We start from the raw sequence: 17,859 nt of genomic DNA, 5'->3' as shown, positions 1-17,859 counted from the left end.
ATACAGTCAACCCTCGTTTATCGCGGTTAATCCGTTCCAGACTCTGCTGCGATAAATGAATTTCTGCGAAGTAAGATTCTTTATTTATAAATCGAATATTTTCGCAGTTAGAGCATAGAAAACCTGTTTACGACCTTCTAAATACAGTAATCCCTCCTTGATCGCGGGGGTTGCATTCCAGACCCCCCCGCGATAGGTGAAAATCCGTGAAGTAGAAACCATATGTTTGTATGGTTATTTTTATATATTTTAAGCCCTTATAAACTCTCCCACACTGTTAACATTATTAGAGCCCTCTAGACATGAAATAACACCCTTTAGTCAAACGTTTAAACTGTGCTTCATTACAAGACAGAGATGGCAGTTCTTTCTCACAATTAAAAGAATGCAAACATATCTTATCTTCAAAGGAGCACCGTGAAGAGCAGATAATGTCAGAGAGAGCACTCCGCTAAGAAAAGCAAACAATCAAAAAATCAATACGTGCTTTTAAGTATACAGAAGCACCGGGATAAAGCGCCATTTTGTAGAGGAGCGTCCTATTTTCTAGGCAAACAGCCACTGTGTAAACAGCCCCCTCTCCTCACACCCCCTCCGTCAGGCAGAGAGAGTGAGAGAGACAGAGAGAAGCAAACAAAACAAGCGCCGCGTGGGAAGCATATCTTATAGCATTGAGGAGTTTTAGTTAATATGTAATACATGCTCTGATTGGGTAGCATCTAAGCCATCCGCCAATAGCGTCCCTTGTATGAAATCAACTGGGCAATCAAACTGAGGAAGCATGTAACCTAAATTAAAAGACCCATTGTCCAGAAAGCGAACCAGCGAAAAATCCGTGATATATATTTAGATGTGCTTACATTTAAAATCCGCAATAGAGTGAAGCCGCGAAAGTCGAAGCGCGATATAGCGAGGGATTACTGTATTCTCAAATTCTTACTCATTTCTATTCATTTTCATATGTGCAGAATATAGTAACAGGATTTCATAATGTATAGTGTCATCCACTAGGGGGCACTAGAGAGCCTCAAACCTCAGACACCAGTCCCTTTCAAATCAAAACTCTTCAATTTTTCCTCTTGTTCTCTCTCTTCTACTCCTTAACGCCACACAGGCGAGCTTTGTCCACTCCTACCTGATGCCTGGATGAGATTGGCAAGTCCTTTTATATTGGCTAACCCGGAAGTGCTTCTGTTCTTCTGCCCATGCAGTTTACAAGCACTTCCGGGTTAGGCGGAAACCCCATGCCATATGACTCCTCCGTTTTCTCAGCACCCCCTGGCGGCACCCATGGCACCCAACAGGGGTGAGACAAAGGACTCTAAGTCCCATAGTGCCCTGTTGGAATTTAACATTCTGGAGGAGGCAATGTACCAAAACTATTGTTCTCCTTAGTAATTCCATTATATGGGCCTCCTGGCTGGGTACTGTTCCTGGCTCTAACCCATCCGGGATGCCCGTGTATTCCTTCTGGCAACAACATCCTCTGCCACTGTTCTGGGCAAGAAAGTTTTCCTTGCCCCATTTCTTGGAATGGCATAGGTCTGGCCACCAGTCCAATTAAGGAGCCACCATCATTCCCGGCCAGGATGCCTGCCCCTGCATACAGTCCATGACACTAGACATTTCTAAGAAGGGTTTTTTCACTACTGGTTATCATTATCATCACTGTAAGTAAATGGAGGTGAAATTGGTCGGTCTGAGGACTCACCACAAATTAACATTTTGGGATTTAAAAAAACAAAACAAATCAAGCTTTAAATGCTGAGCAGCAAAGACAGTACCAGTCGCAATGCAGATGGTCACAGAAGCCTGTCTTGAAAAATTTAAGATGTTAGTCACAAATAATATGCACAAAATCATGTTTGAGTGTTGTTTCATAGTCTGCTACAGGATGTAAATGTGCGCAGAAGAAAAGGTACATGTTGCTAGTCACTTTCTGTGCTGTGAGATCAATGTGTTTCCAGAAGTAGATAAAGATTAAAGTTTGCGTTTTGTAGTAGAAATTCAATATACAGGTGCCGGTCATAAAATTAAAATATCATGACAAAGTTGATTTATTTCAGTAATTCCATTCAAAAAGTGAAACTTGTATATTAGATTCATTCATTACACACAGACCGATGTATTTCAAATGTTTATTTCTTTTAATTTTGATGATTATAACTGACAACTAATGAAAGTCCCAAATTCAGTATTTCGGAAAATTAGAATATTGTGAAAAGGTTCAATATTGAAGACACCTGTTGCCACACTCTAATCAGCTAATTAACTCAAAACACCTGCAAAAGCCTTTAAATGGTCTCTCAGTCTAGTTCTGTAGGCTACACAATCATGGAGAAGACTGCTGTCTTGACAGTTGTCCTAAAGACGACCATTGACACCTTGTACAAGGAGGGCAAGACACAAAAGGTCATTACTAAAGAGGCTGGCTGTTCACAGAGCTCTGTGTCCAAGCACATTAATAGAAAGGCGAAGGGAAGGACAAGATGTGATAGAAAAAAGTGTACAAGCAATAGGGATAACCGCACCCTGGAGAGGATTGTGAAACAAAACCCATTCAAAACTGTGGGGGAGATTCACAAAGAGTGGATTGCAGCTGGAGTCAGTGCTTCAAGAACCACCACGCACAAACGTATGCAAGACATGGGTTTCAGCTGTTGCATTCCTTGTGTCAAGCCACTCTTGAACAAGAGACAGCGTCAGAAGCGTCTCGCCTGGGCTAAAGACAAAAAGGACTGGACTGCTGCTGAGTGGTCCAAAGTTATGGTCTCTGATGAAAGTGAATTTTGCATTTCCTTTGCAAATCAAGGTCCCAGAGTCTGGAGGAAGAGAGGAGAGGCACAGAATCCACATTGATTGAGGTCTAATGTAAAGTTTCCACAGTCAGTGATGGTTTGGGGTGCCATGTCATCTGCTGGTGTTGGTTCATTGTGTTTTCTGAGGTCCAAGGTCAACACAGCCATCTACCAGGACGTTTTAGAGCACTTCATGCTTCCTGCTGCTGATGAACTTTATGGAGATGCAGATTTCATTTTCCAACAGGACCTGGCACCTGCACACAGTGCCAAAGCTACCAGTACCTGGTTTAAAGACCATGGTATCCCTGTTCTTGATTGGCCAGCAAACTCGCCTGACCTTAACCCCATAGAAAATCTATGGGGTATTGTGAAGAGGAAGATGCAATACGCCAGACCCAACAATTCAGAAGAGCTGAAGGCCACTATCAGAGCAACATGGGCTCTCATAACACCTGAGCAGTGCCACAGACTGATCGACTCCCATGCCACGCCTCATTGCTGCAGTAATCCAGGCCAAAGGAGCCTCAACTAAATATTGAGTGCTGTACATGCTCATACTTTTCATGGTCATACCTTTCAGTTGGCCATCATTTCTAAAAATCCTTTTGTCTTAATTGATATTCTAATTTTCCGAAATCCTGAATTTGGGACTTTCATTAGTTGTCAGTTATAATCATCAAAATTAAAAGAAATAAACATTTGAAATACATTAGTCTGTCTGTAATGAATGAATCTAATATACAAGTGTCATTTTTTGAATGGAATTACTGAAATAAATCAACTTTGTCATGATATTCTAATTTTATGACCGGCACCTGTATAAACTGAGTCAATGAGCGGAAAAATGTTATATACAGTATTGAGTATTCTGTTCCCACCATAGAAGGATTTAAATTTGGTACATAGATAGATCTTTCAGGTCAGGTTAGGTTGGGGAGCATTCATTGGTACAGCACGTTGATGCACCCAACACACAACAAAACACCTCAGGATCCTGGTTGGTAACCCCCATAGCAGACACGTGGTCCAGTCCCACCCTCCGGAAATAACCATCTATCTGCCACAGCCAGGTGTTAAGTGGGCCTGCACTTCGCCTGGTCCAGCCGTTCAATCCTTCAGCAATGAGGATCTCGAAAGGCGGATCACCCTCGGGAAGTTGCACCACATAGCCATAGTGCTGTAACTGATGCAGTAATTTGCCTCATTTGGAACTACATGAGCAATTGCTCATTCGACACAAAGCCAAACCACCAGTACCCAAGGATTCTCAGAAGAGACATAGTACAGAAGGAGTCCTGTCTTCATCTGAGGTCGCTGGATACTGTGCATGTCTTGCAACCATATTGCAAAACAGGGAGCATCAGGACTCAGAAGATTTGGATCTTTGTACTTTTGCAGAAATATCATGAGCGTCACATACCTCTTCCAGCGACCTCATGACCTGCCATGCTCTCCCAGTCTGTCTAGTGACTTCATAGGAAGAGTCACCAGAGACATGAATGTCACTGCTAAGGTAATTAAACCTCTCAATGAAGTCAACACACTCTCTGCAGACAGACACACTGCTGATGGCTGTACCCAAGAGGTCATTAATGGCCAGGATCTTGGTTTTTATCCAGAACACTCACAAGCCCAAACTCTCAGACTCCTTGTTAAGTCTCTCAAGAGCCCTGATATTTGCCTCCATTTACTCTGTGAAGACTACAACATTGTCAGCAAAGTCCAGATCAGTGAATCTCTCTTCACCAATAGATGCCCCACAGACTCTGGACCTCATGACCCTGCCTAACAGAGAAGGAGCAAGAACACACCCCTGACAAACTGCAGAATCAACCGGGAAAAGCGAAGAGGTTCTGCCTCCACTCTGCACAGCACTCACAGTACCAGTGTATAGGCCGGCAATGATATCCAGCAACTTCGCGGGGATCCTCCAAAGTCCCACAGGGCAGATTGATCAACTTATTCAAGCACTTTATGAAAATGGACAAAGGCTGCAAAGAAACTCTGCCAATATTTGTGTTTGTGCTCAATGAGAACCCTCAGGACCAGGATGCGGTCGATTTTAGACTTCTATTGAGGATGACCTAGCAAATACCTTACCAGGTACTGAGAACAGTGTTGTCCCCCTGTAGTTGCCACAATCCAGGCGATCATCCTACCCTTTCCAGATAGGGGCGACAAGCTCTGTTTTTCAGCAAAGATTGGTTGAAATTTGCCAGGAGGACAGCCTTACCACCAGCCTGGAGAAGTTCACCCCGGATACCACAGATCCCTGCAGCCTTCCCTATCCTCAGCTGGTTCACCACCTGTGCAATCTCATTAAGATTGGGTGGTTCACATCTAATTGGAGGATCAGTCTCAACAACCATGGACCCAGAGATGTCCAGCATCTTAGCCGAACAATCAGCCCAGTGGGTCACAACTGCAGCATCATCTGTAAAGACCATTCCATCACCCAGCCTGTCTGCAACTCTCAAAGGAACAGATTCAGATGTGCATAAAGCTTCGGCTAATCTGTAAGCAGGACGAGGATCATTAGACCATAGGTGGTGTGTCACTTGCTCACAGATTCCTCTAACAAATGCCTCCTTATCTGCCTTCAGAGTCCTCTTAGCCATTCTTTTCTGTTCCTGGTAGTCCCAGTTGCCATAAAGCAGTAGGCTGCAACACCCCTTGATGATATCCAGGGTGCACTACAAAATGAAATACCTCCTTCTGGGAACACTGGCAGCACCAACACAACCCTGAGTAACCTTCATGGTCTTGTCGCGGAAGGTCTCCCACATAACATTAGGATTGGCAGTCACACTTACATCTGCAAGTTCCTCATGAAAAAAATTGTGTGAAGATTCATTAGAAATAGCCTGATCTTGGATGCTGGCCAGGTCCAGCCTCATTCTCCTAGTAGGTGGTAGCTACTGGACCTAAGCCGGATCTTCAGAGTGGAAACAAGAAGTCTGTGATCAGAATTCACAAACTGAGCACTTCTGTAGACTCTGCAGTTTTGTAGGAGCTTCCATCGTCTGCCCCTAAACGCATCACCAGTATTGGAGTACCAAGTCCAATGATGCAGCTCAGGCAAAGTCCAGGAACATGGAGCCACTTTCCCCATGGTCACCAGATCCACGGGGACAAACAAAATCCTAATAGCCAGTTCTGTCAGTGCTAGTGGTCGCACTGAAGTCATCCATGACAAGTGGAGTGTCACTTTGTGAGAGCCCATCAACCACTGAGCGCAGTTGCAAATGAAATGTCTTCCTCACTGAGACATCACTCACTGTGGTCGGAGCATACACTGAGACAACAGACAAGGCACCAGAGAGTCTCTTAATCTGAGTCTCAAACACCATCAGAAGGAGCCGATCCACCACAGCAACAACTACTCCCAGAGAATGACAGCCATCAGAGCAACCAAACCAATAAAAGGTGTTCCAACCTACAGAGATCCGACCAGTCCCAGGTCTAACCACCCCATAGAGTGCTGCCACTGAAATGCGGAATTTACGAAGCTCCTCCGACAGCAGAGGAAGATGATCATTTATGTCGGAGACGCATCTACACAGATGGACCACCTCAAATTGGGACCCAAGTGCTGCTGTGCAGCGGGCAACACTTCAGCACCACACCAATTCCAATCCCCAACAGACCTGACCCCATTGGCTCACCTACGGTTTTGACCCTTCCAGGGATGAGGCTCCTGAGGGCTTTCCCCCATCACCCTCATAGTGTGGGCCGCAACAACAGAGGTACCTCCGTGGAGAGCATTAAAGAGTCCTGTCTGCTGTTTTGGAAGATGAAGATTGTATGGTGTTTGGAGTGCTGATCCTGCCATCAACTCACAAGTTTTCCCTGCAGGTTGGAGGACCACTTTTAGGGCTGGATGCAGTTTAACATCATACCCAAGACCAGATCTTTCAGGATATAACCATTCCTGAATTATTTAATTATAATTTATATTGATATACTTTTTTTTAAAGAAATACAGTTTTAAACAAAAAAAGACTATGTTCTGAATATATATTATATTATCACACTATAAAACAAATCACTCTGCTTGCTCTATCATAGCACTAAGTGTGTCATTATTGGGTGAGTGAAACTCATCAAGTTAATTTCTGGATTTGTCTTCTCTTGGAGCTCAATGCACATACACACACCCTATTTAGTTAAGCACTGATTATGAGTGATGCCTGTACTGCCTGTCACACTTAAGTACTCCAAAGGGATTCACTGCCTTTGGCATGGGCAACTTATGGGTGTCCTCAGATAGAACCTAGACACATAGAGGCTAATACACCTTGGTTAATGCCATTTACAAAACAATGATGTGTAACTCCCACTGTGTTGTTCACTCCGTTGGATGATCACTCAGCCTGCTAACTGTATCAGAAAGAAAGTGGCAATCTCCTCACACCAAGTGACCAGTGACTACTTTATTATTTCAATCTGTTAACAAAACAGTTTTCACAATTGAGGTGCAATACATCATTACTCCAAAATCCTTGTGGCTACGCCAAGTATTTTTTTTATCAAGGTAGGTTTCTGAAGTGACCAGTATTTCAATATTTGTTATTGATACTTTTTTGTTCAATTAAATTTGTAAAGAATTTTGACAGACATTTTGAAGTAAATGGTCTATATTATAATCACAATTAACTTGTGTAATAGGTGGTTACATAATAGTACAATCAGATTGCTGGGATACTCAGCAATACAGAAACATCTCAGATTAGAACGGCTGCATCAGTGGATCAAGTGAAGCTGCTTGAGGTGGATTAGGCATATACTTAAAAATGCACCTGGAAGCTTCCTTGGGATGGTGTCCAATGTATGACTCATTGAGAAAAGATTCAGGAACAGAAACAGGGTTCATTGGAAGGATTAGCCTATATACAACTTGCCTGGTAGCATATAAAAATTCACCAGGTGGGCTTGGAAGAAGTTGGTTAGGATAGATAGGGTGGTCTGGTTTGCATGTTTCCACCATGACCCATATCAGACTAAGTTCGCTGACAGTCAGGTGAAGCATATTGTAAATACTGATCATGCTGTTACTCAGATTTAGTATCTAGGTAAGAGTCTTATTTAATGCATCTTGTAGTGTTTTTTTCTGTGAGCAGACGATCCAATTGCCCTAACATTAGCAGATTGTTACTTTACCCTACACAAGCAAATAGTAAATGGAGCAAATATGAAAAGTCAAACAATACAGTGAACAATTATCAAACAGTGTGTGCTTCATTCTAATGTTTTTTTTTTTTTTTAATTTTTCAGGTTTTTCCTCGCTTAAGTCAGACAATCTTGTCCAGCCATCGGGGAAGTCCTGGAAGCAGAGACCAGGATGCTGAATTTGCAGATGATGAATACAGTGCAGCAGGGGACAATGAGAGTCGCAGAGGTTCTCTGTTTATACCATGGCACAAGCGACGAAGTAGTTCCCTTAGTATAGCAAGCCACAGCTCCCAGACTAATACCCTAAGCCTGAACATTAATGGAAAATTGAATGCCACAATGAACCGTAATGGAGTGGTCTCCTTAGGACCCCCTTCTTCTTTAAACTTGCCTGCGGTAGTGGTGGAAAGACCTATAACTGAAGATAATGTGAGTAGACATACTTATAGTTTTACATGTCTCAATCTGAAATATTTCTGTAATCATTGTGTTACTCTTTAGCTTGGCAACTTTCACATACAATGGTTGATGTACTTCTGTGATGAAAGTAGTTTCAAGGTTTGAGATAAGTAGTAACAATAAACCCTGACCCAGGAATGATTACCATGTTGACCATTTTACACAAAACTAACACCAGAATAGTATATAATGTGTTTTTTAAAGATTGATATTTTGTTATGTATGATTTGATAAGGTTATATGGCTAATTTATTGATTTTTTGATGATATTACAGTATAGTATACTGCACATTCATCTTTAGCAAATTTCCATTTTCATGTTTGCTATAGGGGTCAGTAATGCTGCTTCACAGCCTCAGAAAAATGGTTCAAATCTGAGCCAGTTCTGTGGCAAAGTTTATTTTGAAATTTCTCCAATTGTTTGCATTGATATTTTTTGGATACTTTGCTTTTCATCTCGCTTTTGAAAGAAGTGCAGGTTGCCTTAATCGATTACTTTAAATTGGCAAACTAAAAATGAGTATGGAAATGTGTGTGAATATACATTGTAATGGAATGATACTTCCTCCAGTGGTGTGTCTTTCTGCCAGGATAGACTCTGAATTGTATTAAGCATGTTTGAAAATAAATTGATGGGTGGATGGATGAAGGTTTGTGGTATTTTAATATCAGAACTTAGGGATGTGTACTGGATTGGTCACTGTAATAAACATACAGGTGGTACTTTATTTGTCTTCAATCCCAAATTAAACCAAAACCTATCCTTGTATAGATGTACAGTATAAGACCTGGCTAACTAAGCTAAATGAGATGGTGTATGGTGTTTGAATAAAATAATTTACAGGACTGCTAAGGATTGAGTGTTCACTTTTGATTGATTACATTGATTTCTGATTATGCTTTTTTGTCTTATTTCTTAAACATAGCTTTATGATATATGTAATACAGCTGATTTACAGTATTATTTTTCCTTTTTTTCTGAAACTCCCTAGTGCTGTGATTTATACATTTCCTACTTTCAGTAGTCAGCCGTTAGATACTTGCAGCAATGGAGCAGCTAATTTACTTACACTGCCTTTCTCTTCCCATTGCTGATTATTGTCTATAACTTCCCTGTAGGCATTTGTCTGGGTAGCTCATGCTTTACTAATTGTTAGTTCCTTATGATGTTAACTGTGACAGGGTCAACACAACTGGGCCTTTGTTGACCCTTTCTGGCTGTAATCATCTATGTCAAGGCACTCTCTGATGATCACAGCAAACTGACAGCCAAATTACGTTTACAAATGATTTATAGATTTTACAGGCATGTATTTTTAGGCAGTCTTAATGCTGGCAGCCCATGCATTGATAGGCAGTTTACAACCCTGACCGTGGGTCAAGGATCTCTGCAGTAAGAAAAATAGTTAAAGATAAATATCATTAGTCAATAAAAGTAGAAAGAATATTTTAAAGAAGACTCTGTTAATTTAAAATGCTGTAATTATTGTACTGTGACTGTGCAGATCAGATACACTCCTAAACACAGAACAGTAAAGAAATTGACTACAGAGAACACTACCTGAGGGGGTGTTGATCTTATACTTGTTTTTCATTAACTAATCTAACTTCACTATATCTTTTGTATAAAAGCACATCTACTCAAATATTAAACTCTTACCGAATTCCTGCCTGAAGGTAAATAACTAAACTAGTTTGCACCAGATTCTTTTATGCATACTCATGACATATAAACACATTGTGTTTTTAGTAAATACCCTTTAAGTGTATGTAGATGAAACAAATACAGATTTCATAGATTTAAGCAAATGTTAAACTTGTGTGATGTGTTAAATATTTCCAACATTTGAGCATTCACATCTCATATCTGTATTATTTGTCAGTATTAGACTCATTATTATTAAGGCTCAGCAAATCAGCAAAAAGATGAGTATGAATCAGTACTTGCCTACAAATTCTTATCATTCTGTAACTGCAAGAATATTTTATCTGCCGTAGCTCACATTATGCTGTTCCCTAGAGAAATTTTGTGCAGACCTAGCAAACATTTCTGATATGGTAAAGGCTTACACATCTCCAGTACAATATTTAGAATTTAAATTGTGCTATCCATAAAAGAGGCATGGTAGCCAATAAAATATATATAATCAATGATTTTATTTTAATGCAGTATCTTGTATTCACATGTGGGACCCAATGAGTTGGTTATTTTTTGCAGGTCAAATATCTTTGCTGACATTTTGTCTTGGGTCATTGTATTTGAAAAGTCCTCCTTGCATTCGCATGATAGAGTACACACCAGCATAAAACAGTACATACATGATCACTCAGTACATTTTGTACTTATACATATTTTCTATTTATATCAATCATCTTTCACTTTCAATAATAATAATACATTGTAATTATATAGGGCTGCGGTGGGTTGGCACCCTGCCCTGGATTGGTTCCTGCCTTGTGCCCTGTGTTGGCTGGGATTGGCTCCAGCAAACCCCCCTGACCCTGTATTCGGATTCAGCGGGTTAGGAAATGGATGGATGGATGAATTATATAGGGACTTTCCAACACTTCTGACAGCATTGAAATGTGTATAAAAGAAGTTTTTTTTCCCTGCAGTAAAAATGATTATATGCATAAATTTTAATTTTACCATTAATATTATTAAGGATTTATATTAGGGTGGCACTTAAATGGGCATAAAAATTAAATTTTGGAATTTCTCAACTCTCAACCCTGAATGTGTTGAATATAAACATGACATTCAAGATTCAAGAGTATTTATTGTCATTTCATCCATATACAGTAGTACAGCATAAAGTGAAACGAAACAACGTTCCTCCAGGGCCATGGTGCTACATAGAACACAGGACAACGAAGAATCCACAACACATAACATAAAGACACATAATATATAACAAGGTGCATGTGAGTCAACTGTGCAAACATGTGCAACACTGCAGAGCAGAACACATATATCAAATATCAGACCGGTCTATGAGTGTTCAGGAATCTGACTGCTTGGGGGAAAAAAACTGTTACACATTCTGGTGGTAAGGGCCCGAATGCTTTGGTACCTTTTTCCCAATGACAGGAGTGTAAACAGTGAGTGTGAAGGGTATGTTGGGTCATTCACAAAGCTGGTGGCTTTGCGGATGCAGCGTATGGTGTAAATGTCCATGATGGAAGGAAGAGAGACACAGATGATCTTCTCAGCTGTCTTCACTATCTGTTGTGGGGCTTTATGATCCCTGACCGTGCAATTTCATGACAGGCAAGAAATTTCATTTCGTTTACAGCATTTTTACTTGTGTCACAAAGTATGCAAAATTTCAGAGATAAATGAAAATTCTGTACATGTGATGCTTACTATTCAGTATATTCATCATAGGTTTAATGTTGGTCACTAGTATGCAAAATTAAAATGCAGTGTCTCTGCAGTCACTGATTAGCATTCTACCATGCATTTCCAGATAACAGTAAATTAAAATTATATTGCACAACATTATAGTCATTAACTAGAAAATGTTGTCACAAAAGATTTTCTGCTGTCAGGAAGCATCTTCCTGTGCATTTCAACTGTTTGTAGAATGCATTGTTTCTGATCCTCATCAGTTGTTATCGCAGAGTTGTAATCCTGAATAAGTGGAATGCCTCTTTTGGCAAAGTAATTTACAACTTGCAGTTCTCAGACACAACGCACAGCTGCTTGATAGTCTGGGTCCATTCATCTGGACTAACCGAAAGATAGTCAGTTGGTAGCATCAAACTTTCGATCAGTTGCTTCGCAGGCTGTGTAACAAAATTTTACCTCCATTTATATAGCTGCTTATGATCACTTATATGAGCAGTTGTCTCACCAACTAGCAACACTGTACTGTGGGTACATGTCAAAGGTGCAGACAAACTTGCCACCATGTAATTACTGAAAAGCAAAGAAAACAAATGGTGTAAACAAAATTTAAAACACAAGCAAATTGCTAAGCAAACACAGAAAATGTTGACCCCAATTATAATTGTGCAGTAAGTTTAAGTAATAAGTACAGAGAAGGTAAAATAAGAACAAATTACCTTAAAATAATGTGAACACTAGTAGTTAAAAAAAACTTGAAAAAAGTTCATTAATTAAAAACTCATCCATTCACATTCAACAAGCAAATTACAGTAAAGATGCTAAATTACTAGAATTGTTACAAAGAGTAAACAACAAAATGGCAGGCAATAGTGATAAGGAAATAAATTTGAAAGGATATTTTAAAAAATAAGGAAGAAGTATCATAATTTACCTGCAGTTAGTACATTAGTTGAACCAACATCTGAAGTTGAAACAACACTGAAAGCTTGTGAACTGTTACTAGTTCAAGCTGAATGTGACACCTCCAGATTTTTTTTTTAAATCCATAAAATTTTATGGAAACAGACAGCAAGCACTTTACAACTGAAAAACAGAAGAGACCTTAAACATTTTTAAAGTCATTTGTAAAAATGTAATTTTTTTACTTTTTTACTTTATTGAACATTTGGCAACCTCAATAATAAGTTCTGCAGTGACATTTATCACATATAATTTGGTTAAGATTCTTATTATACAGTACTATTGTTTGTCACTTTATTTTCCCTTTAGAATGTATAAAACATATGTATGGTGTAGTTAATGTATGTGTGCTTGACTTGTGGTGCTTAATATGGCTGCCCCATGTTTCTAATAATAAAAGTAATAATAAATTTTATTTATAGAATCCTGGGTCCAAACCCCAGCCCCATACTGGTCTACTCACGCCTAGCAGCACGTCTGTTCTTTATGTTTCAAAGTATCCTGCATTTGTTTTTTGTGCCTTCTATTCATGGAATTATGCCACTTTTATTTGTGATAACTGTTTTGCGGATTCTGTTGCACCTCTTCCATTGCAATCTTGATGCTGCTTACAGTCAACCTAAGACAATTTGAGTTGCTGCTAGATCTCAGGCTACTTTTATCTATATCATGAATGCAAGACAGGTAAATGATGCATATGCAGAGGTATTCAGTGAAAGCTGGGGTGGTTACAGGGCATTCTACCACATTTCTGTTTCCTACTATAATCCTAATGAATATGTAGGCCTTACATAATAAATTAGTTGAATTACAAGATGACACATATTTTCAATGGGATTACAGAGAAGCTTGCATTAGTGTTTTTTACAGGGACAATCCTTTCTGAGATATTCAACCACACAGAGCATATGACTATTAAACAGTTAAAGAGAGAGAATTGATCAAAACAGCAATGCAACTGTTAAAGGGTACAGCAGTGGGCATGTCTGAATGTTAATGAACAATGATATAAATCTGTAATATCAGAAAAAGCATTTAAGTTATGCAGTTGTTTTTGTTTTCCTAGACCTGTTTATCTTAATATTCATTCATAGACAAACTTTATTATTGAAGCAGACAATTATTAATGTGGTACAAGGTCTGCAGTCAGTCCCACTGGCTGTATTGCTTTTTTTTTGGGACTTGTAATCGTTTGTAATCTGACTAAAAAGAAGCAATACAGCTGGTCAGTAATGGAAGCTACACACCCATAGCCAAACCATCACAAGGCTCTGCACATCACATTCGTGTTTAGCTCTTCCCGATTTACAGGACAATTGTGAAAAGACAAACATTCCAAAACAAAAACATTCTGGAGTGCAAATTCCACTCAGAGCCTACAAGGATGTTTTTAATCCAAATAAAAAGTACATTTAGGCATACTTGTTTTAACTAAAAGCAGTCTGCCCTGTGATTTTGAAAACTTGGAATAAAAATCTAAATTATAAAAATAGAATTGTACATAAATTGGCTACACATAATTTGAACTCTGGTTAGGCATTAAAATGTTGGTCTTGACAGCATCAATCAAAAAGCAATAATAATTTAAAAGTCCCAATTTTAACAGCAACACTGATTTAGTTTATGGTTTTAATAAATTAGATTTAATTGCAGTTTGATTTTACTGAGCAAGTTTAATACCTGAAGCAAGAGGTTTCACGTAAAAGAAAGAAGGTTTTTAAACAGATGGATGTTGAGAACATTTTTACCATATTTGAAGCAAATAAAAGTCTTGAATCTTACTCTTTTAATGGAAGATTTTTGAAATCTTGTGCAGAGTTGTTGAGTTCCTTTTAACATCGTATTTTCTTTCATGTTGTGATTAAAGCAGACTACAGTAATTAATGTAGTTAAAAGCCAGTACAACCTAACTTTGAATGAGTTCATACTGGTGGCTCTAATATCGACAATAAAGAAATGATCTGAAAAACATGTAAAGCTAAAGCTGTTATAGAAAACTTTAGGCTTATTAGATTCATTTCTGGTTTCCTACTAGGCTAATAGAGAAGCAAAAATACCAGTCTTATTTTAGTTGTATCTGTTAATAACAACCAGGAGGGTGTCAAGTCTCAAGTGAGGTTCCTGTTTGTTGACTTCTCATCAGCCATAACACCATTCAGCTTTACCTTCCTGCATATAGTTTTTCCTTTTTTAATGTGTTTTGAAATTTAAGTTGATAGGATGGCTGAAATACACTTAACAGACATGACTTAAATTAAAGTAAATGGTTGTCTGTTTCACATGTTGTCTTCATCAAAACAGTCTCCTCAGGGGATCTTTCTTTCACCTCTTGTTAAATCACATCTGGAGTATTGTGTGCTTTTCTGGTCACCATGCTACAAGAAAGACATAACAGAACTTGGAGCTGTTCTGAGGAGAGCAACCAGGTATGACCCAGGACTTAAAGACATGTCTTACTCTGATAGGCTCAGAGAATTAAACCTATTGAATCTCAAGCAGCAGAGATTGGGTGGGGACCTAATCTTGGTCTTCAAAATCTTTAAAGGCATTAATAAAGTTCATTCAACAGAATTCTTTCAACTTAAGGTTAAAATGCATTTAGGACTAAAGCCAGTAAGCACTTCTTTATGCAAAGAGTTGTGGGAATCTGAAACACATTACTGAGGCATGTAGTTGAAGCAGAAACTTTAAAAACCTATAAGAAGCATCTAGATGAGATATCGGGACAGCTTAGTTATTAGCTAAACAAACAAGTTTGATGGACTGAATGGTCTCCTTTCATTTGTTAAATTGTTTAATGTTCTTATGATTTCAGAAAAAATAATAATTTGCCCACAAGAACAATCTTTAGACCACAGAAACCTTCAAAAAGAGTCAACAGCAATTCTACTGCCTTAAATTGTAAAAGTATGTCAGTTTTTACACTCACTGGCCACTTTATTAGGTTCACCTTGCTAGTACTGGGTTGCACCCCCTTTTGCCGTCAGAACTGCCATAATTCTTCATGACATAGATTCAGCAAGGCTGGAAACATTCCTCAGGGATTTTGTTCCATATTGACATATTAGCATCATTCAGTTTCGGCAGATTTGTCGGCTGCACATTCATAATGCAAATCTCCTGTTCCACCACATCCCAAAGGTGAACTGTTGGATTGAGATCTAGTGACTGTGAAAGCCATTTGAGTATACTGAATTCATTGTCATGTTCAAGAAACCAGTTTGAGATAATTTAAGCTTTGCAACATGGTTATCCTGCTGGAAGTAGCAATCAGAAGATGAGTACACTGCAGTCATAAAGGGATGGGCATGGTCAGCAACAATACAAAGGTAGGCTGTGGCATTTAAATGATGCTCAGTTTGGTACCAAGGTGGCTAGAGTTTGCCAAGAAAATATCCCCCACACCATTACACCATTGCCACCTTTTACCAAATTCTGACCCTATCATCCAAATGTCGCAGCAGAAATCGAGACTCATCAAACCAGGCAGTGTTTTTCTAGTTTTCTATTGGCCTATTTTGGTGATCCTGTGTGAATTGTAGCCTCAGATGCTGTTCTTAACTCACAGGATTGTCACCCAGTGTATTCACCTGCTGCTGTAGGCCATTTGCTTCAAGGTTCAACATGTTGATCATTCAGAGATGCTCTTCTGCACACCTCGGTTGTAACAAGTGGTTATTTGAGTTACTGTTGCCTTTCTATCCATTCAAACCAGTCCTTCCATTCTCCTCTGACCTCTGGTATCGACAAGGATTTTTACCCAGACAGCTACTGCTCATTGGATATTTTCCCTTTTTTCAGGTCATTCTTTGTAAAGCGTAAGGATGGTTATGTGTGAAAATCCCAGTAGATCAACAGTTTCTGAAATACTGAGACTAGCCCATCTGCCACCAACAACCATGCCACATTCTAAGTCACATAAATCAACTTACTTCCCCATTCTGATCCTCGGTTTGAACTTCAGCAGGTTGTCTTGACAATGTCTACATGGCAAAATACATTGAGTTGCTACCATGTGATTAAGTGATTGGATATTTCCGTTAAAAGCAGTTGAATAAAGTAGCCGGTGAGTGTAAAAGTTAAGTATATAGCCTGTTTTTACATAGTTCTACTGGCTTAGCTTGGAAATCTTAATATTTCCAAAAAATAGGATGAATCATATAGAAAATTGGAGCAGTAATGTAAGAAGACCCCAGTATTTAATATATCACATCTACTTAATAACCACATACTGTATTACGGAAATCAGAGTACACTGTGTCAAACAGAACTTACCCACTACATTCAGCATTCTAGTTGTTACCAGATTCCAGCTGCTGAGCAAGAAAGGCAAACACAGTTGAAATACCCTTTAAACCCAAGTGAATTTTATATCCTAAATATGTTTTATCTTAGTAAACCTCCATAGGAGTAATCTGTGGACCCGATACTTATTATTTTTGGCAATTATTGGTTGAGTTAAAGGAAACTTGGCAGGTACTGTAATTGCAATCAAAAACCATAGCGCAGGTCTGTAGTTGGGCTGTAAGGTGCATAGGTGGCTTGAACAACAGTGATGTTATTATTGGCAGTTATAATGTACCACCAACAGGGAGCTATGCCATAATATAGGTGCAGAGCTCTTGGAGGTAATATGGGACACAAAGGTAACTTTATCATACTCAAGGGTAAGGGGAAGTATGTCTGAAATCCTACATGTGTGTAAGTTTTAGCAGAGTGGCTTGCGTACTGTATATCTTCCTGCTAACAGTTATGATAACTATGTGTCCAGGGAACTGCAAGAACACATCAAATAACACTTAGAATAGTCTCTTTAAACACACTTTAGAACTTATAGAAAAAATTGGAGTCTTTCAAAAAGCAAATAACAAAGTTGACAAACCATCTCTATTAGACAATCAGTTACTTCCTATATAAAGGTTTTCATTACCTTGAGATATGGCACTTGTGCAAATTTGCAGGCAATCCTGCATTTGTTTACTTTGCATTTGTCTCTTTAAGGTAAATTAGTGACTGTAAATTATCTTGGTTTAATTGAATATGAGGGGTTGGTGAGTATGCTTGTGATGGATTGTGCAGTACCTGAGGGGTGACTCTTTCCTTGTATATAGTTCT

The 17,859-nt window shown here is 39.0% G+C and overlaps 1 protein-coding gene across 3 annotated transcripts in view; it reads left to right on the top strand.

The window, feature by feature from the left end:
* scn5lab (sodium channel, voltage gated, type V-like, alpha b) overlaps positions 1–17,859 on the top strand; it is a 719,364-nt gene that overhangs the window by 305,667 nt on the left and 395,838 nt on the right. For all 3 annotated transcript variants that reach the window (XM_039753644.1, XM_039753645.1, XM_039753646.1), the window contains exon 12: positions 8,076–8,402. In XM_039753644.1, the coding sequence (XP_039609578.1) occupies positions 8,076–8,402 (327 nt within the window). The remainder of the gene's footprint in view (positions 1–8,075; positions 8,403–17,859) is intronic.

This window comes from Polypterus senegalus, chromosome 5 (assembly GCF_016835505.1).
Source record: "Polypterus senegalus isolate Bchr_013 chromosome 5, ASM1683550v1, whole genome shotgun sequence".
Taxonomy (NCBI): domain Eukaryota; kingdom Metazoa; phylum Chordata; class Cladistia; order Polypteriformes; family Polypteridae; genus Polypterus; species Polypterus senegalus.
This window is presented reverse-complemented; position numbering and strand designations above follow the sequence as displayed.